A 22,355-nucleotide genomic window follows, 5' to 3' on the forward strand; every position below is an offset into this window, starting at 1 on the left:
CAATACCCTCCTCCTTCCCTCTCCTGCTGGTTCAACATGCCCATCTATTTTACCTCGCATTCTTTTTCCTTTCCTTTTCTTCAGCTTCTTCTTTCTGAGCTGTATTTAGACTTTCAGCATCTGCCAAGTTATCCACAGCAATGGCCAAGAAGACATTTAGCAAGATATCTATTTCAAATCATTTTAAGGACATTATGCCTTACCACACTTGTGTGGTTTATTATCAGCATAAACACTGACAATGTGAGAGATATAAAACACATGTTCCCAACCTACAACGTGGAGGATTGTGATGCTGGAGTGTAGTGAAAATAACACCCATTTAATGGACCAGGCTGATACCAGCTGCAAAGTGAGCAGAGATCCATTAGGGTCATGGGTTTTAAAATAGCAGAATGCTTGAGGTATTTTTTTAAATAAATGAAATTCAACTTCATGCTAGCCTGAGCAAGTCCATGAATATGAAATTGTCTATTATATGTGAAGATTGTTCAGGCATTTTGAAATATTCATTTTTATAATGCACTGTCTTTCATGTCTACAACAATCTATATCAAATTCAGTTCTTCAGTCCATATCAGTTAATCACAAATACTGATACAAATACCATATAGTGCAGAAAATACAATGTTTTTGCCCTTTCATCACCTCCTGACCTTTTAAGAACTTCTGAGAGTGGCAGTACTTTGTTTCTACGTGGGGCCAAGGAAGCATTTCCAGACCACTGAAGGCAGGGAAGGGAATGTTGCAGCAGACTTTGTCCCAGCTGTCCCAGGGTGTGTCCCCTGCCCTGCAGAAGGTCCTTGGCTCACCCTCAGCCCATGCCAGAGCTCGGGGCTGCACCGAGTGCCAGGGATGGATGGGGCATCATCGCTGCCCAGGGGCTGGGCTCCAGCCCTGCACTGCCAGCCATCACAAACAGCAGCAGGGCACAGCTCCCAAGCAAGGAAGAAAGAAAACATTCTCTGCTTTCTGCCATGCTGGTGGCAGGAGGTGGCCTGGAGATCGTTGCTTCTGGCTCCTCAGGGAACAAGGAAAGCTCTGTTTAAAGGACTCAGCACATGCAGAGAGCCCTTGCCTGCAGCTATCTACCCCGTCCCAGAGGGATTTTGTGGATGTCCCCACTCAGAGACGTCTCCAGCCAGTGTAAAGGATACAGTTACCACAGATGAAGAGGATAATGAAATATATACAGACGATCATGCCTGAGGATGAGGGACCACCGTATGCCATTATGCCATCATACATGACAGCATTCCAGTCTTCCCCTGTTAGGATCTAAGGAGCAGATAATCAGGGATTAATAATAACTCAGCATCAAAAGTGAACAGAGAAACTCAATTCCTCTGACCACACAACACAACTAGCCTGCTGTATGCATAAAGCAGTACCATGTTCTTTTCACGCATTGTTTTAAATTTCCCATTTAAACCTCTCCTGAAAGCTTGGGTTTAACTGTGACAGCTTTTATTTTGTGCTATGCATTTATATGACTGAACTTCAAAGGCAAAAATAATAAAAATGAAATTTTATTGAATTTTTATTGATCCTGGCATGCCAAAGTAAGAGCCCTGGTTTTCAGTAATGCCACTTATGTAGCAATGCCAACAAATGTCCATCACTTAAAAATCAAGTTAGCATATGTTTTTAGGTTCCTTTTTTTAAATACTGCTCACAGTATTTTTTAATATTTCTTTTTTAAATACTGGCCACAAATCTGTACTATGAAAAAAATTCTGAGTATTGCAATGCAGGCTTTGGGGACACTTCCTATATTTCTCAAAAATTATCAGTTCCATCCTGAGAAAACATGTAATATTCACTCTCCTTCCAAGCAATTAAATGGTTGTTTAAGAATATTAAATACATGCCATTTTCTGAAATTCATTTTTGGAGAGCTAAACTTATCCAACTAATTTTCATTGCTGGTGAGCTCCCAACAGGCTGATTGCTCCTGAGTGTCTTCTAAAACTGAAGGAATCTCCATTCCTTTGAAAATGAGGAAGCCTAAAATCTGAATAAAATCTAACTCAGCTGAATTGGAAAGTAAAGCCTTAAGTTTTTGTAGGGATAATGTCAAGTCAAATGTGAACACTCTTCCCCACAAGGAAATTTTTTCATTAGTATTTCCTTATCTTGAAATTAAATGGAAAGATTTTCTGCTTGCTCTGGGCAGCCACCAGATGAGGCTTCCACCAAAGTGACAGGGAGTTGACACCAAGGTGAATCCTGCAGGGTCAGCTTTAACTCTCATCTACAATGGCTGAAACCAAATATTGTGGTAATGTACCCAGCCAAGTGGGAAAATGGTGAACAAGACTAAACCAAATAGCCTAATTCCAGTATTCCAATTGGGAAAAATAAGTTTTAAAAAAGCATCACAAATAAGTGAAAAGTAAACTCTAAGTATGCCCCTACCATTGCACTAGTAGCAGAGACAAGTTTGCCTTAAGATTTTAATACAACCTGGTCTCTAAAGAAATTAATGCTTATTTTTATGTTACAGTGATATGACCCCAATGTAAATATGTACTCTTTAAAGACTTATTATTTTTTCTTGCTTGAGAACAGTTGAAATGTTATACAGCTAATGAAGTTAAAGAAAAGAATTTGATCAAAATAAATATAACACTCCACCTCTTCTAGTCATGTGTTTGATGGACAAAGGAGATTTAACTCTGTGAAGTGACACGACAGCTATGTTGCATAGATAGATCAAAGAAGGTATGAAACAAATGGTACAAATGGTGCAAAGTTACCCGAGTACTGAATTTAATGAGAAAAATGCTACTTAAAGTAAACTGAGTAAATAGTATTCATGATTTCATTTTCAGGCAACATGATCACTTAAACAGTTTTGTTGATCAAAGGTAAAATGTCTCATACGGGATGAAAGAAAGTTACCTGGAATACAGTTAAAAGGGCTTGTGGAAAATTATCGAAGGTGCTCCGTTTTGTTTGAGTTTCATCAAAATTAAATTTGCCTCCAAACAGCTGCATTCCAAGCAACGAGAAGATTATGATGAAGAGGAAAAGCAGAAGCAACAGTGAAGCAATGGACTTCATTGAGTTTAACAAGGATGCTACCAAGTTGCTCAGGGATGCCCAGTGCCTATAAATTAAAATGCGTGTGTTAACACACAACAAAAAAAAAAACCAAACAAAACAGTAAAAGAGCAGTGCATGATGAAGTATTACAAAACAATTGCTGATCACTCTTCAGCTATCCTTAGAATTAGCAGTATTAGATAAGCTTACCTTGTTACTTTAAAAATACGCAGGAGACGAACACAGCGAAACACTGAAATTCCAAGGGGTGACATAATTTCCAACTCCACCAAAATGGTTTCAACAATGCCACCACAAACAACGAAGCAATCAAAGCGGTTAAAGAGAGAAACAAAATAGGCCTGTAGGCCCAAGCTGTACATCTTTACTAACATTTCACAGGTGAATAAAGCCAGAAGAACTTTATTTGCGATATCTGGAATAAAATATTAAAGAAAAAAAGATTCTGAATTGCCTCATAGATTCCATTTTTATTTTAACATGTTAGTACTATACTTTCTATATGAGTTTGCAGCTTTTTGTTTAAAAAGGAAGTACTGGGTTTTTTATGTTGGACTGTAGTTGATGCTTAAGTGGCAAAAGTTACACAAGGATGTAAAGCTTCCTGCCAGCTATAAACTATTCATCTTTCCAATCTGTTGTGCAGTTCATGGTTCCTCAGCTCACAGCTTGAGTCCACACTGTAACTTAAGCAACCAGCCCACAGCAAGTCCTGCTGTGCCAGTTCCCGCTTCCTCCTCATCTTTTATGCACAGTTTCATGATAAAAGTACAGTTATTTACAATTTAGTATTGTCAGGTCTGTGCTGCTGCATTACTCAGCTGTGTTACAGCTATGGAAATCAAAGACCACATCCAGTCATTTCTTTTAGCTCCCTCTGGCTGGGCTGAATATCCTTCAGACAGCAAACAACAAAATGGCAAAGTACGAAAGTAGCCACTGATAGAACGCAACCACCCATACTCAAGACCAGGACAAATAATTTTGACTGTACCTTGGATCTGGGTCAGCCAGTCAGGTTGATTGTAATGCTCTGATGAGATAGTTAACGTGTTCAAAAAGACCAAGACAATAACAAGCCAATAAAATGTGACAGATTTTACTGCAGCCCTACATTTTCTTCTGTTAAAGCGGTTCCAGCGACGCCAGCGTCGACTGAAAGTTCAAATAAAAATAAATTTATTATTATATGAACTTAAGGAGAGTGTGGTTTTCTTCTGTGTAAAAAACAAGTTCAATTGCGTTTGTGTGAGCAGGTATATTTTCATAAATATGTGTATTATACTTCAATAGCTGTGTAAATCATTACCAGTTGCAGATTATGGACTGCTAATGTGTTATAATTTTTTTTTTTTTGTATTTCCTTATATATTTCTAAATGTAAGCCACATTTGTCTCCAACATTTGGAGACTCCAATTACCTGTGACACAGTTAGATTAAGCTGCATTTAACATTTCATTGGGTAACAAAGTATATCTATCTTTCCAAGGCCCCATACTCTTAATAGCAATAAAGAAAAGTCAATGAATCAACTCAGAATTCAAATTAAATTCCATCTAAAAATGTAGGCTTTTAAACCCCAAAGAGAATTCTGGCAGGATTAAACAGAATAGAAATGCTGAGGTCACCTTTTAGAAATCTACCCTATAACATCAGAAACCCTCTTTAGTAATTCCTAGAGATTTCTACTGATGTGCACTGAAATTGTGTCAGTGGGCAAATGTCTGTGAAATAAATAAGAGTGACAAGCTGAGGCTGTAGCTAGATGTAAGCTGGATTCACAAGCGAGGATTGTGATTCTCTGCTTCACTTCTGGGAACTCTGTTCAAGCATTAACTAAGTTTTCTTTGTGCATCTTAAATTTGCACTTGCAGTTAAGGAAGTCAATACTGGTTTCAGATATCAGTACAAAGACATTTCAAGCCTTTGCAGTATTGTAACCATATAAAGGAAAAATATCCTGTCCTGCCTTAAATCAACATGGAATTCAAGAACATTCTTATCTTGCCAATCCCCTGCTCTAAGGGCTGTCCATGGCCATCAGCAGGATGCCTCACTCCCTGGGTAGGTTAAACTGACTGTTCTTACGCTTACAGAACACCCTATCATTGAAGTCCATGAGACAAGAATAACAATGGTGGGATATCTCACTTATAAGACTCACAAGCAGGCTCAAACTGTATAATTCCAAGCTTTCTGAAGCCAACGGAGCTACTTTTTGTTTTCCCCAAAAAGATGTGTGGAACCAGTGACAGTAAAGTACAGCTAACTGGTACATATATGAATGTGTATGAATAACAGAGGCATACATAAGCAGACTACAGAAATAAAACAAAAATTCAAAAAGGAGAATAATAAATTTCCCCATTAGGTTGATACAAGGAAAGGCATGCTCCCAAAGATTAACTTCTGTTTTGACTTGTACAGCAGGTAGGCAAGCTTGCAATGAAAAGCATTTTCTATTTTGATCCAAAGGCATTTTGACATTACTTTCAAAACAATATCCTTAGTAAGTTATGGCCTGACTTACTTTGGGCTCAAACTCAGTGTACTGACATTGCAGAGTAACATTCCAGAAGCTGGAGTGAGGGTCAGCCCAGAAGAGTGAGAATTTGATCAAGATTTTCCATTTACCTTAGAATGTGATTATAAGAGGAAAATACTGACCTGAACTTGGATTTTGAGATGGTTTGACTAGAAGAAAAGGAAAATACATTTTTAAGAATGGGGGAAAAGTAATTAAATTCATTTTCTTTAGAATTTTTCATTGGCATTACACATTCATAAAACAAACTTTTAACAAAATGAAATTCTTTTGTCTGTTATTTATTTTCTGAAATACCATTTCTAAAGCCTTACAAATTTTCTTAGTGAAAGAAAGGGAATCTCCTTTAAAACTCAGTAAATAAACCTTGAATAAACATGTAGAAGCTGCCTGGAAATCATGAAAATCTGAGCAAATAAATACTGAACACCATGGGTTATAGAAATCCTCCCATACATTCAGTTATTGTCTAAAAAATACATATTCCCCAGGTCATGCACAATTTAACAGAAAATATTTGTTTTTACATGTCATTAGAAACTTCCATTCTTTTCTTATCATTTTGGACAAAAATAGTATTTTATAAAAGCTTTCAGGAAATCACAATTCCACTTCAAGTTGAGTTGAATTGTTTTATATCATATTACCCTGAGAATTTTAGGAGCGCTTTAATACTCTTATAATCGGTCAAATATCAAACTCCTGCAAGTGCCATACAAAGCCTGGCTATTTGAAGGCACTTTTTGGCTAAACACACAGTGGGGAAAGAAGGACCCTTTGAAATGCTGAGATCCCCTGAGCTGATGAGGTGGGAACTCACCACAAACTCCCACAGCACGCCGGGCTCTCTCCTTCCCCGCTGACGTTCTCCGTGTTCACCGACTCGGTCTCGCTGGTGGGCATGCTCGCTGTGGGGACACAAAAGTGCCTCAGAGCCAGCACCACGCAAGGCGTGGCACAGCTGGCATCTCCTGGCCTGTGGCAAGAGTGCCTCCAGCTCTGCTGAGAGCTTGGAAGATCTGAGGAGTCGCAGATGAAGTCAGACACTTCATCAGTCCTCCTCTCTGACCGAAAGGAAGAACGCGGAATTCCAGAGAGAGTGGTGGCTTTTTCTGTTGTTTCTTTTTAGTGATTCAAGGTACTTGCTTACAATTCACTGCAGAGTATAAAGTAGAGGAAGTTTGTACAAAGAGTATGCTACCCCAGCAAAGAAATTAACCTGAGCTAAATTCTGCAACTTTTCACTTCAAGAAGTGTTCCATTAGCACTTTGGAGGTGCTTTTCAATTGAAGTGCTATTAAAAGCTTGCTGATTCCAAGAAATATCATCAAACTTCTGAAAGGAGGAACAATCACACCGTGGTCACACTGACCACTCTTTGCTTTTACTGACATTGTGAATTATTGAGGCAAGATGCCAGAAGGTAAATGTGCCTGCAGACACTGTGAGCAGCAGGCAGGAGCAGGGGAATGGGAGAATGGTCCTTCAAAGCATGATGAGAGTTACCACTAATAAAAAGGGGACAAGTACATTTGCCACAGAGTGAATTACTGCACATGTAGTGGATTAGTACGGAGTGGTTAGCAATTGTAGCTGATGGTTTTTTAGACAAAACTCATTTTCAGCTGGGTCATCCCTATTTGTCTTCAAATCAGCTGAAATACAGAGGGAGGACACATGTCAAAAAGCATTAGGAAATGATGAACAGCCAAAGTTTTCAGTACTTCCTAGAGGAGAGCACTGCTTCCATGTTTGCAAAGTGAGCATGAAAGGAAAACCTCAGGAACAAGAAAAGGGTAAATTAATGTTGCTGGTCTATACAGTAGAAATACCACTTAAAGAAACATAAGAGAGATGCAAGATGCACTGAAATTACTGTAAAACAGCAAGAACAAAAGAAAAACAGAGCATCCTAAAGGTATTCTGGTGTGTACCTTCCACTGTTTTGATGGTTTGCTTGTTTGGTTTGGTTTGTTGGGAAGGGTTTAAGCCAATGTCTGTGAACTGACAGTACTGAGGGCAATACACTGTCAACTTCTGATAGGGAGATGTCACTGTTTTGGAAGCCTAAAGGATGATATGAGGTTTAAGAACCAGACCGTGAATTTTCTGACTTGTGTACAAATCAGGTACAAAGTGATAAGTGTTAGGAACAGTCTCTCTGCACAGCCTCTCTACTGCCTCAACACTGACATGAAGACAGAGGGGAGTGGGAAGTGCTGGTTTGGTTTCTGTGCCCATCAGTCCCCTCCAAGCTGGAGACTGACGGGTCTGTGCAGGCCAGGTACTCAGCTACTCTTTGCAACAGCTGAGAATCTGTCCCCATAAGCAAGTCACTCTTATATTGAATGCTAAACAGAGTGGCATAACAAAGAAAGATCCAAAATGTCCATGCAAGTGTTTAAATAAACAAAGCACTTCAGGCAGTAAGCACAGCAAAACCTTCTTTCACAAGGTTCTTCTGTTCTGATGATTCCTTTAAAATATTACTGTATTGACTTTATATATTAAAAGTCTCTGGTTAGCACCTGCAAGTGTCTCAATGCTAATATCATGCTTTCCTTTAAAAATCAGTTTTAAAATAATGAATTTTGCTGGTCCTGTCAGAGCTTCACAGCTTACAGTCACAGTTCAAAAAGAATTTCACTCAAAAGTAAAGAAAACAATCTTTGATGTTCAAACTCAACTATTAAAATTTCAAAGGGTTAAAGAAAAAAAAATCATGAAATTATTTTAAACATAGTCTCAGGGCTTTGGAACTAAGAATTTTTATTTTAAAATGCCATTTTCTTTTGAAATAACTGTAAGTATATATAAGTATACCCTGTCTGGTAAAGAACTGAACTGGTTGCCTTGTGCCAGGTGACTTTGCTGCTAGAAAACACAGCATTACAGTCACCTAATGATGAACATTTCAGCAGTTGTGATGAGCAACTGCAAAATAAGAGTGCTGAAGTCTTGTTTCACACACCATTAAGAGCTGCCGGGAAAACACAGCTAGGCCTACTTCCATGATTATTGCATATGTGCAATGTGTACCACACTTGTATTTCAAATTTATCAACCCTTCTGTTCCCTGAAAAAAAGGTACCTAGAATCCACCTCTTCATAAAGTGTCACTCCACTGAGTGACAAAAGAGCTACATTTAATGCGAGTAATGCAAGTGCATGTAAAAGTGAAGTACTGTAATTTTAACTCAAGTCTACCTTGACTCTATGTGTTAGCCCACAAAAAGAAGTGCCAGCCCCTTTTGAACACGATTATTTGAAGAAAAACAAAGTAAAAATATCTTTGTCCCTACTGAAGTGAGTGTCAGTTCTGCTAATTATTTAATACATCAGAGTGTTGCTGTTTCAGACACCACAGGGCTCTTGCTGCATCTCTATCAGTGACTTGCAGGTGCTGTATTACAAACAGAAGAGGGGAAAAAAGAACCAATTCACATTAGAAACTCAGCTGCCATTATACTGTAATTTATATGTCAAAATGAAAGTCAACAGAAGTACTGAGAAAGGCACCATGTGGAAGTCCAGCTCCAGCAATGCCAGCAAGTCATCAGGTCTTTAGCCAGAAGAAAAGAGCAGCACTGCATGTCCACATCCACTCTGCTAATGCAAGCAACCTGCCAGGACCCAAAAAAACTCAGCTTCATGGCCACAGCTCCATAAGGGCAGGTGGTGCCCATGAGGCAAACACAGCACACAATTTTGAGAGACTTTCGAGAGACTGATCTCAGCAGGGTCAGCTCTGAGATCTGTAAACTGGCACCCCAGTATTGAAAGGAAGATGCCAAATTTTGTCTTTTCTTTATTCACCTTTTGCCCTTATTTTACTGGCATTCTTCTGGAAAGATTATCTAGATTTCAAGATCTAATAATCTCTTCAATTAAGCTAACTGGCTTCAAACAAAAGAATGCTTGCATTAGATGGTATAAGCAACCCATACAGCATGCAGCTTAATACTTTCCTGAGTGGATAGAAAACAGGTCAAATACATCAACTACTACATTTTGCTTCTGTGGATAAGAATATAACATGAGAAAAACAATCCATTGTATTCACAAGGTACTCTATGGAGTTTTCAGACTTTGGAGCAGGGATTTCCAACTCCACTCCAGGATGTAACATAACTAATGCACAGTGAAGAGCAAGCCACTGTCTATCAGCAATGGTGGGGCCTTGCCAGGTAGAGTTAGAAGAAATAAATTCCATAATCCTGAAACACAACAATTCAGTGTCACTGTAGAATCCAGAAGCAGGCTAAATTACAACCTCAATTACTGACTTGTGGTTTCAAGTATTGTTTTTGGAAATGTTTTCCTCTCTAATGTAAATGATTAAAATTTTAACCTGTTTTAGCTTCAACTGTGCATTTTCAATGCATAGGCTGATGTCATTTTCACACTGGTGCATGGGCAGCCTTGTGGTTACACGTGCTGAAGGAAAAGTGCTGCAGAAGGGAAGTGATCTGCACAGCTCATCAGTATTGGCTACTGCAGAGAATCTTGGCATTATATTAAACTGGCAAAATTTTTGATCACTCTTACAAAAAATTTAATGTTCTGTTTGCTAGTAACAGCCAACCAATTCCTTGAATTGCTGGTTCCAAAATTTTCCTAATTCTTTCTCAAATTAGTACATGAATTTTCTGAATCCTTTTTTACTAAATCTTTGAGGTAGTCAAACAGCAAAACAGAGTGGAAAAAAATCCCCAAAGTGGCAACATTATCATTGCAAATTCAACTCAAATTTTCTGCTGTATGCCCAGAAAACACTTCAGAAAGAAGTGGCACTATCTCTTCTGACTGTGAAGCTTCTTGGGGTAAATTCAGTTTAAGGAGAGTCTGCTCAGAAGATGTTCTCCATGATAGTGCAGCAAGATAACTTTTTTCATAGTGCAGACTTAATGTTGTTGTAGATCATTCTTATGGGCTCTCTGTTTTTATAGGCAGCCCATGGAAAAGCAATATAAGGCTGGCTGCATAGCAGTGGAAGGAGAGCAAATAAATTGGGTTTTGTTGTAGTAGCATCACTGAACAAACCACTTGTGGCCTGAAGGATGAGAACCTTGGGAATGTTGCATATTCTACACACATGTTGCTTTTAATGGACATACAGGTAGAGGGAATACAAAGCAAAGTATTTAGTGTGGTGTTTCTAATCCAGAGACAGTCTAAGCTTCAACTCCTCAGATCAGCATAATCATCTCAGGAAGAAATAAACTCAGGCCATTAATTAGTACTTTGGAAAAACCCTGCTCACAAAAGATGCAAGTGCCCTGCAAGGCAGAGGAACCCAAGTCAGTGCCCAGGAGTTTGGGACGCCTTTGACTTGCAAGGTCAGGCAGCAGCTGTGGCACAGCAGCCACTGCCAGCAGGTGACAGCAGGTGCCAGGCTGGTCCTGACAGACATCAGAACCTGAACCTGCTCGTTTAAGGGCTGTGTTGAAATACATAGTTCAAAGTAAAATTGCAAGTGTCTTCTCACAATTTTTATAGGAAAACTATTTCAGCACGCAGAGCTGAGTGAGCTATCAGGCAGTGACATGTATATATCTATATGTAACAGCTGCACAAACAATTTCAAGCAGATTCAGTGTTTCTATAAAATGAGTCTATCAGGTCCCAGCAATTTCTGACTTTGAATTCTGAATTCTCTAAAGTAACTGGATGAGAGTTTCAGCCTCAGTCTGGGCCACAATAGGAATTGTTAGGACAGCAAGAAATCCAGTTGGTCAAATAATTTAGCTGCAGATAGGAGTAAAACTAGATCTAGTACTGCAACTGTGCTCATGTCAAAACAGAACATTTGCCAGTATTAAAACAATCAGATTTGAAAACAATTAGCATACTGTAAACCTCCTGTCCATCTCCAGTGTGGGTGGGGAAAAGTGAATAAAACAAATACAGAAACAAAACCATCAATAACAAAAGGTGATACAGTAAAAGCTTGTTATGTTTTGTTAGATTCTACATCATAAGTATCAAAAGTAAATAGTATTATCATCATGCTGTTCTAAGCTTACACTATGATTCATTAGAAAACTTGTAAAATACTTGTATTACTTTCTTCATGCCCAAATTTAAAATACATTTTTGACCTGCGTTACCTGACTTCTGAAAAAGAAAACCTATTCTTCAAGAACAGTCACAGACAAAAGACACTTCAGGGGAAATGTGAATGAATTAAACACTCTGCTTTAGGGAGGTAGAGCAGCAGTTCTGTTTCAAACATGCACTTCAACCAGGAGGAAGGGCTGCATGCACCAGGGGCTCCATGCTGCAGAGGGCTGCGCCTCGGTTATAGAAATGCAAACAGTCTGTGCTCCACATCCAATGCAGTATGGGCACAAAAGAAAAGTTCAACTGCAAATCCGAGCACGTTTTACCATGTTTATTGGAAGAACGGCCAAAGCAGCTAAGTCTGCTTTTCTTCTTGTCTTCCATTAAGTCAGCCAGTGTAAGCCCTGGGGAAGCACATGTAATCCCAGCAGTGACGCGGGAGGTGGCAGCAGTCGCAACGCAAGAAACAAAAACGTGTCCGTACACACAACACAGGCAAGGTTAGGCAAAACAGACTGACATCACCGGCAGCACAACTGATCACAGCTAAACCCCTCACCTCTCACGGCTCCTCGCATTTTGAGCTAAATTCGCAGTGCTTTGAAGGCAATGGAAGTTTTTTCATTGGCTTCAGGATAAACAGCTATCGGTTCATAACAAAGATTTCCAACTTTCACTAAAGGCATGTTTACATTTCTAGTAATTAAAAGGTATTCTGTTATTCAACAGCATTGAATACCTGCCCATTATCAGCAACAGAGATGTACAAATACATAGGATTTATAAATAAATGCCTTAATGACTACTCTGATTAGAAATTTTCAAATGCTGGGGGGGCATTGCAGAAACCTCAACTGCAATTTTAAACAATTACGTGAGAAAATATTCCTCACTGACTTAACCATCTTTGAAATCTCTACCTTTGCCTGCCACAGAAATTTTCTGTATCCTAAACCCAGAGCTCTTCTACATCATTGAGGAGCACCATGGTAATCATCTATCTCCATAAACCAGTAGTAATCTGGATCACCTAGAGGTTTAGATATTCAAAACAGGGGCACAGTTGTCTAGAAGCCTGAAAATTATTATTCTATCTTGAGACCCATCTCAACTCCATGCTTCCAAGATTGCTCAAGAAAAAACATCACCAATATATTTCAACTAAATTTATTACCTAAAAATATTTTAAATGCAAGGAGGTGGAGCAACTCTGCAACCCTTCCTCCTTTACAGGCTGTTGCAATTGATATTAATATTGACACACCAAGCCACATATTTAAGGACATTTGCATAAATCCAGGAATGCTAGGAGATTGCCTGTTCACTGGAAATTTCCACACAAAAGCATATATGTCTGCCTTAAATTAAGTTCTTGGCATTTCTCTTAAAGCTCTTTTAATAACTTTCCTTCTATTTTCACTCTACAAGTCTTCTACAACCTTTAACTTAGCCTAAAATTATGCCTAAGCTAACAGTTTAGACTTAAAAGTTCTTTCAAACTCAGTAGATATGCAACATATTTTTTATCTGTATGACCTCAAAGCTGTTTAAGGAATGCCAGAGCAAATAGGGTTTTTCTGCAGCCTATTAACAAACATCCAATTTGAACAGGACAAAAAGGGTTCCTGGGATTTCACCCGTAAACCCAGTCCACTGGCACCACAGCTGACAACGCAGTCATCCAACACTATGCAAACTCAGCATCACCTACAATTCTGCTCAGCAGCCTTCTACAAAGTGTATTTACTCCAGAAAATGTGCCATGTTTTACATCTCAGGGTTAGGATTTTATATGAGTACTCAAACCCAGAGTTTATGTACTCCTTCCACACATTACTAGCAATAACTAAGTATAGTGAATTCTGGCTTTTTTTGCTCTGTTCTAGATAAAAATTGTATTTGTGCAACACATTTTCCAATAGACATAAATTATTCCTTTTCAGTGGTGCTGGAATGAACAGCAACCCAGAGTTTCTCTTGCAGCCTCTCATAAAAGCAGTGTCCTTCCAGTCAGTAACACAGTCCCATACTCCCATACTTTGCTTTTACTGTGAACTAAAGGACTAATAAAATTCTGAAACTCAAAGATTCTGAAAAACTACTACTATCTCTGCAATACAGAGATAGGTTTAAAAACAGATACTTCAATATCAAACTACCAGATAAATCACCTGGTTTTAACAGCCTACTGTTAAATAAATACATCATAAATTATATTTCTTAGTGTCAAGTAAAAATCCCACAAGATTTAATTTATTGCACACCCAGTTAAGACAAGTAGTAAAAAATGTTCTCTGTTGTATTCTGAATATCAAAAAGAAAGACAGAGAATGTGGTTTTCCTACTTCAACAACAAAAACTCCTCAGTGCTAGCACAAGGTTATTTCTTGACTGTAACTTTGGCCAGATTTTTAAGCTCTTTATAACATTATTGTTTCTCTTGCATGCACTCACAAGACAACACATTCTAAGGATTTACAATGAGACTTAATGGCACATGGCTTCTCTGCACTAACTCTTTCCAGAACACAAAGAAAGCAAAGTTTATAAGTCTCGGTAGTGACTGAATGCAGACAGTGATTCATACATGGACACCCCAAGCAGAATTTTGTTTTAAGATTCCAAATTACCTTCCATGACTCAGCATCTCCAAACTAAGAGACAATTGCTCTGCTAACCAACACTTCTGCAAACTGGGAAAGGGAAAGCACAGGCCAGGCTGCCTTCCCTGCAGTGTAACACCCCCAGGAGGAGTCAAACTGTCCCCAAAGAAGTACAGAGGAAGGAATACGTACTGTTCCTCTTGCCTTCTTCATCAGCCTCTTCATCATTCTCGGGGTCAATGTCTTCTGCCTGGGTAATCCAGTCTAAATATCCCTTCAGGTCTTCTTCAAGCTGTTGTTTTTCACGTAGCTTCTGAAAGTCCCCTCGGGCCTTGGCTTTTTCCCTTTCTTTGGAAAATTCTCTATCAAATGCAGATAAAGCAGAAAGAAAACACTGATTGGCAAATTCTCAGGCATTTTGATCAAAGTCGTGACACTGCAGATTAGCACAGTGACACAGAAAATACACCGAAGATTGGAGTGCTACTTTGAAAACAAGGTAGAGGTGCAAAGAAGTCATGGCAAATCCCTACCACTTTACATCTCAACTTTCAGAGCTTTTATGATTTAATCAAAAATTAGGCAATATTTTTGACACTTCCCATAAGGGAAGAGTCTATTCTTCTTATTTAATTATTGCTCTTCGACAGATCTCAAAATTTCTTTTATCTACAAATAGAAACTAGCTTGCAATAAGAAAGCAATTTCACATTTAAGTATTTAGTTTCAGTGAAAAGAATCCTTCCTCTGTTCTAAAGTCCTTTCTCTCCCAGTCACAGTTCATCGGCCATGTCCAAACATACAGAACCCCACTACTGGGGTCTCCCTTAACAATATCACACACAGACTCCTGTGCTGCTGGAAATTTGTTCCCTGAAACAAAACCTAGAAGTCCTCACAGATCAGAAATAAAAACTTAATCTTCTATCTCACTGCCTCAATCTCAATACAATGTGTTGGACTGTCTATCCAGTTTAGTTCATGACTGGGATCGATCCCTGAATTATCATGGAACGATAATAAAAATAATGAAATCATGCTCTTTGATGAGGAGATTGGATAAAACGGCCTCCTAAGGTCTTTTTCAACCTGAACTATCCCATAAATCTAAGATTCCCTGAATATATATGATCGAGACAACTAAGAAGTCTAGTCTCCCCCTACAACATCTCAGATGCCAATATTATTACAACTTCTGGTGTGATTCCCCAGCTCCAAATGAGAAACCTCCTTTCCTACAAGGACCAACACATTCCAGTTTATCTGAGTATCAATATTTAGTGTTAGGGGCCGGCAAGGATCTTTTGGACTGTATTCTAAGTACATACAATTCAGTATTTAACGTTAAGCTTGTTCTGACTAACATGTTAATCATTGAAGGGTTTGCGCTGGGGGGGACCTCAAAGTTCATCCCATTCCATGTTCCTGCAGTGGGCAAGGACACCTTCCACTACCCCAGGTTGCTCCAAACCCTGTTCAACCTGGCCTTGGACACCTCCAGGGATGTGGCAGTCACAGCTTCTCTGGGCAATGTGTACCAGGGCCTCACCACTCTCAAAGGCAAGAATTTCTTCCTAATATTGGTATAAACTCTCTTCATTCAGTTTTAAACAGTTTTCCCCTTGTCCTGTTGCTACTCACATTAATCTTACAATAGGGCTTAAGTTAAATTTTAAGAAAAGGCTAGAGCAATTTCATTTACCATGAATTTGCAACTCCTTTATTTATTGGAAAGTTTCACTTGAAGATATTCCCTAGTTGATATGCTCTTAAGGGAAAATTTATTGAACCACTCAATAATACCCTTTCTCAAGTGGAAAATATTATAAAATTAGCATAAGACAAAAATATTTTAAGAAGGTGAAACAATTAGCAATAAAAATATTGCTCTAAGAAAGCAGAACAGAATAACAGAAAGTTTCCATTTTTCAAAATAATATTACAATTTAGTGACATACGCTGTTTGTTTAGAATTACAAAGATATAATCTCTCCAGGGGGCTTCTTATTTATTTTACTAGCTTTTTAAATCTTCAAACATGCCAGAAGAAAAATTTAGTATTTAGATGGCATCAGTAAATTTAAGTGTTAAGCTGTTTACATTCAACTATAGAGAAGCTGGAGGTTTTCTTAATGTTATGTTGCAGAAGTTACACAGCTTTCTGCTGCAAATGCTAAGAGGCAGGCACTTCATCTTTTACAGTTGAGATCTTAATTCAACAGCATTTCAGCTTGGCACATGGGGATCATCCTGTTCCATCTGATGGCACTGTAATGAAGCTGAAGATTGCCAGTGCTTGCTTTGCATTTGCTACCCTTCACCTCCCATCCAGGACGAGATCCTGCAAGAAGCCATCTCCTCACAAAAATGCCAGTGAAAGAGAGAGCTCTAAAGATCTCTCTGAAAGGTGATCACTCTAAAAAATAACCAGAATAATTTCACAAGTCAATAAGAAACTGTTTGGGTTAAGGAATGCCAGCTTTAAGCTTCTCTCAGAGAGAGGATTACAGACTGTCCTTTACACCTGATTGAGGCAACTCATGACTCACTTCCCACAGGCAGGATCTCTGGAGAAAGCTATCATGGCAGAGTAGGAAATGAGAAGTAACAAGCCTTGCTGGCTTTTACTAAGCATTCATGTGTTTTTCATTTCAAGTCCTTCAGGTATTTCCCATTAATTCAAAGGAGATGTGATGTGTGAGGGTGAAGTAAAGCAAAAGTTGTTGTTATTATATAGAGTGAAGTGAACGAAATAATTTTTTAATTAATCAGCTGGCAAGGCTGATATTTTGAACAGAACTTCATCCATGGCTGAACTGCTCTTTGACTTCAAATTAAAACAGCTGCATGCAGAGAATTAAACCTCATTTTTATATACACAGCTGACTCTGACCTTTCCCTTTAGTACTGCACAGAAGTCAGATGCTGCCTTGCTACAGGCTGCTGCCATTTATCAGTAGGGGGAGATGCAAGGGTGCTTATTTCCACAATATTTAAAAATTTCGATTTTATTTTTAAAACCTAACTGCCTAGAAGAAACTATAAAACATAAGAAGGCAATTTTCTTCGGGGGAGGGAAGAATCTAGCTCTATGGTATTTTTTCTATCACATCCACAATGAAGGGGCATCCCTCAGACACATATGTACATACTCCTTTTAGGGGAATGCCATGAATAAGAAAGGAGAATTTAATAGAATTAGAAAGTAATTAATTTCCTGTTGGCAAAACAAAAGCATCTCTTTTTTTTTGGCCAAGAAATAAGTAATTTGAAAAAGATGATGAGGGTGAGAAGAGGGAGATGTTGGCTCTTTAAAGCTTCTGACAAAGATTTCTGGACAAAAAGATACTTGAATATTTAGGTAAAGATACATAGACTTTGGCTGATCTGCTGGAAGGAGGACTAAGACAGCTGCTTGTGCAGCATTCCATGGCTGTGGAGTGGGAAGGGTCCAGGGCAGAAAAGAAAAGCTTTTAACTCTGTAGGCAGCATAGGGACTGACGTGGTCAGACTGGTGGCCTGAACTGGCCTCCCTGTCATCAACCCAGCACTCAGGCCAGCAGCCTCTGAAGCTGACAGGCTCAAGAAACTGCACATTAATTGCAGTAAGTGGACTTAAGCTCTGTAAATATTTGGTTTCACAAATGCCTGTGCTAGGAGCTAACTTTGAAACACGTATTTCATTCTGGTTTGATAAAGTGACCTGGATCTGATATTTGAAAGTATTCTGGGCAGGGGGTACTGCATCTGCAGCACAATGGAGACATCACTTGCAAAATGAAGCATTTTATGGAGACTAATTTACATAATCTCATTTACTTTTAGTGATAACTAACCTGCTATATAAAATTCAGGGTTTATTTCTGTTGCCCAAAAATTCCTTGTCTCCTAGCAGAAAGATGATCTCATTTCTCTGTTCAGGCACAACACCATCATCAATGGTTGTTGAGGCAGAAGCATATAAAATGCAGGGCTTGAATTCATGCTTCAATAGTCTGGGGTAATCATGCCAGATTTTTCTTTCTTCAGCAGAGTGAAATAACCCCTGCTGGTATGAATCAGTTGGGAATGGCTCGATGCAACAAGGTGGAAGTGGCAGCAGGGAGTGCCTGCTGGGACTCAATTACATCTCCCTGGTTCTGACACCTTCAATTGCAGGCAGGGTCATATTAACCAAAAATCCTAAGGCAATTTGTTGAAATGCTTTTGGTACACTCTCCCTTCTCTCTGTGTACTCACAGATATAATAACTAGAGACACCTCTACCAGCCTCCTACCAGCTGACAGCTTTCCCATGCTAAAGGCCAGGGATATTTCATCAGGGGGCCTGCACAGCACCATGAATGCTGCTGAGACTCCTGTGTGTGTCTAGGCATTGATGATGGGAAGAAATGGGTGCTGTTGATATCAGAGCATAAAGCAGGACACAAATCCTTTGCTAGCCATGTTCCTGCCCTTTTGTGTCACTGCAAATGCAGTGGGAGGGAGAGTGAATCTCCTGCATACAGAGCTCACTGCACACAGGGTCTGGTATGTGGAAAGTGTTAAGCTGATTCTATATGTAGAACTGCCACCCAGACATCCCAGACTCATTTATTCACAGAGAACAGTCACATAATAACAAAAATGTACTCACACGAGTACCGTGTTGGCCACCAGACTTGCAGGAGAGGTTTCACACAGTGGTAACCATACCAACCAACAAATCAGCAGAATCAAGTCAGAGAACTAAAACTACTTCAAGTGTACAGCTAAGCATGGACAGCAGCTCACAACTGGGTGTAAAGTGTAACAGATGTGAAGAGACATAAAAAGGTTAAGTAACATCACATCTTTAATTAAAGGAGATTTGTATACCTCATTGTCACCCCTTCTTTTAGAGGGAAAAAAACCTCACAGGCTGAACACTAGCCTTATTACTGTAGGGCAAAACCAAGAAGTCCTAGCAGGAATTTTTCTCGAGCAAGGAGCATTGGGCCCTTGATGGGGAAATGCAGACTGGCATTACCTACCCATGGCTATCTCCATGCAGTGGGTTAGCAATTACCAAAATGTGCGTTCAACAGCTCCAGCAGCAGCTCTGCGGAGCAAGGCCTGTCCAGCCTTACTGTGCCAGGATGCCCAGGAGTGCTGTGGGATCATCGGTAGGAACAGACAGACAGGGAACCATTTGATGGAGGACCAAAACTGAGATCTGGTGTTTCAGACCATTGTTAATTAGATCTGCATATTAAGACGTGCCCTTTCTCTCCTGGGTCAAGCACTCCGGATTTCTTGGCAGAAGAAGGGGCAGGTGTGAGCACAGGACCAAATGCTGCCACCCCCCGACATCGGTTCGTGCCCTCTCCATGGGGTTTCTGAAACTGCCCTGGGTTCTTCCCTGCCAGGGGCTCCCAGCAAGCATTTCACAGGACTAATCCCTAAAAAACCTTGGTGTGGTGAGTTCAGACAGGACTGAAATAAAATCAGTTCCCTCCAAGCTCTTATTCAAGACTACAGACCTGACCTGACTTTAGTGGTTTCTGCCTAAAGCAATCAGTTACTTTCTGCTCTATACAGCTGAAAGTATTTGCTGATTATTGTTAGTATATTCAACTGATTGATCAAATATAACATTTGCTTTCAAAAGGAAAGTTTTATTTTAATCAGGTCACAGAAATTAAGCTAGCCCGCTTCATCTTATAACTTCTTGAGATCTACAGCTGAAGCCCTCCCCTTGTTTTCAATGTATATTCAAATTATCTATAGGAAGGAGTTAAATTTTTAATAAATTTTAAAATTTAGCAATAATTTTTCTTTTATTTTTTTCACTAGACCTTCCTGCTGCTGTGAAAAGGAGCCCTGCCAAAACCAGTTCATTTTCCTTTTGCTGAAAGGCTATGGATGACAGTTCACTGCCATTTTCTATTTGGTGAATCATTATTCAAATGTCTTTTTCTATGATTTTTTCCATATATACTGTAGACAGCAGTTCTTAGGTGTATAAGCTTATCTGCACCAACATATTTTATATGACATTAATTGACAGATACTGCTGGGAGATTGGGGTGGATGAGCACACACCCTTAGCTTTTAGAATCACTACGTACATACATTGCTGGGGAAAAAAAATTGAAAAAATTAACATCCACTTAGTAACCTGCAAGATCACATGCAGGAGGATGTAAGGACATGTCAAAGCTTATGTTTTTGTGTCCTTCTGCAAGGCAATAAAGTCAACTTATAGATTTAATAAAGTGTGTTTGAAAGGTTTTATTTGTTCCTGTGGCTACCCAAAGAAATACTAATGCCTTGAGCAGAAAATGCCATCAGCAGAACTCATCTCCTAATGATAAGGACTATCTTCAAGAATAGATTATCATGCGTCATTAAAAGCCATGCCTCTTGGTAAATAATTTATTTCCTCTGTTCATGGCAAACCAGTTTAATACATGCTGAATTACTGACATGCCTATTTTAACTTCTTTTTTTTTATTTTAACTTTTTACACTTTCAGGATGGATGAGTATCTGCATCCTGATCTTTTTTGTTAACTTTCTGTAACCTTAACCTTATAATTGGTAATTTTTAATTTCAGCTCACTCTTTTGCACCTATAGCCATTATATGCTCTGGTCTTTTACACTGGAATATCTGGAGGAGGCCTGTCCTGAGCTCCCAGCTTCTGTGCCTAGTATTTCATGTCTTCAGAGAATTCAATTTTAGAGTAATACAAATACTTCTAGAGTAAAAAGAATAAGACTAAAAAGAGTTTTTTAGAGGTTTTTTAGAGTTTTTTGAAAAAGGTGAATTAACTCAAGCCTATGAATTCTCTCCATCCTTGTTATTCAAGGGAATTACTTAGGAAAAAAATCTCCACAGTCAGCTTCCATGCAGAAATCACAATATTTACCACATGCAGATTCCATACACACATTGTTTCTGCTCATTTACAGTACTGCTATTAAAAATATTAACTGTATTTTTAAGACTGTCACCTTCTGCAGGCAAGACTGACAAGGATCACTAGGAAATACTCACCTTCAGAAAAAGCTAGATGTAAAACAAAAGATCTGCCAAATTATCATTCTCATCCATTTTACAGTATCTAAATACATCAAACATGCAGTGCACAAGAGGCATTACAGGACTACAAAGGGGCAGATGGTCAAGGAATAACAAAGGAGTGCAAAGAGAATAACTGAATATTTTACAACAACAAACAGATCAAAAACAGCAAACAGATGAAAATGTACACGGCATAACCTGATATAAAGGAAGTAACACTTCCATATAGAAAAGGTATTAAGCATTCAGATTCCAATTTCAAAATCTGTATGCAGAGCCATGCTTTTCAAGTAAGTTGGCATAATAGTTGCATTCTTGATATTTAATTGGTTTAGTACAATTTAATTTTATCTATGGATTTATCATAAACCAAGTTTTCGTGTTATGGTTTGAAGAGTATAAAACATAAAAGCTAATAACTTTTAAATAAAACCAAAAAAATTATGCATTACATATTCAGTGCTTGGCTCAGAATGAAAAATATCTTTCTACTAAGAAACATAAAAACATCCACTGGATCTTACCAATACATCAAATTTATCCATAAAATTTAGACAAGACTCGTAGCTCTCAACAGAAAGTATGGGAGAAATTATTTATATACAACTGTCATATACTGCTTAAAATAAATCAGAGTAACAGTATTCCACACTGGCCCTTGTTTGTCAGAGTTTCAAACAAGTATGCCAGGACTTTCTCTTCACTTCTCTACCAAACACCAGTTTGCTATGATTGGGATCTTTTAGGAGCATCTCCTTTGACTTTCTCCTTGCACTATCAATGTCAGTCCTTGGTGATATTTATACACCACATGTCTCAGCCCTCCAGTGTCATTGTCTTCAGAAAGAAAACAAAAAATGGGAGTTTTAGGAAGGCTCTTTCATGTATTTAGGGCAAACATGGATTCAGACAATTCATTAAGCACCCTGAGCACTCAATTGACCCTGGCTGACACTATGGGAGAAAAATTAACTTAGCAATTAATGGCTTGATGAATATAAGGAGATTTCACATCCCACTTTTCACTG

General features: G+C 38.8%; 1 protein-coding gene across 18 annotated transcripts in view; it reads right to left on the reverse strand.

Annotated features, from left to right (window-relative positions):
- Window positions 1–22,355, reverse strand: part of CACNA1D (calcium voltage-gated channel subunit alpha1 D) — a 207,148-nt gene that overhangs the window by 63,826 nt on the left and 120,967 nt on the right. For 17 of the 18 annotated variants that reach the window (XM_038149611.1, XM_038149600.1, XM_038149609.1 and 14 more), the window contains exons 9-16: window positions 14,474–14,643; window positions 6,436–6,523; window positions 5,738–5,764; window positions 4,064–4,224; window positions 3,259–3,484; window positions 2,905–3,112; window positions 1,158–1,278; window positions 54–168 (exon numbers count right to left, since the gene is read on the reverse strand). In XM_038149611.1, the coding sequence (XP_038005539.1) occupies window positions 54–168; window positions 1,158–1,278; window positions 2,905–3,112; window positions 3,259–3,484; window positions 4,064–4,224; window positions 5,738–5,764; window positions 6,436–6,523; window positions 14,474–14,643 (1,116 nt within the window). Of the gene's footprint in view, window positions 1–53; window positions 169–1,157; window positions 1,279–2,904; window positions 3,113–3,258; window positions 3,485–4,063; window positions 4,225–5,737; window positions 5,765–6,435; window positions 6,524–12,004; window positions 12,083–14,473; window positions 14,644–22,355 lie in introns of all 18 variants that reach the window. The other variant, XM_038149613.1, reaches the window with a different exon arrangement.

This window comes from Motacilla alba, chromosome 12 (assembly GCF_015832195.1).
Source record: "Motacilla alba alba isolate MOTALB_02 chromosome 12, Motacilla_alba_V1.0_pri, whole genome shotgun sequence".
Classification (NCBI taxonomy): Eukaryota; Metazoa; Chordata; class Aves; order Passeriformes; family Motacillidae; genus Motacilla; species Motacilla alba.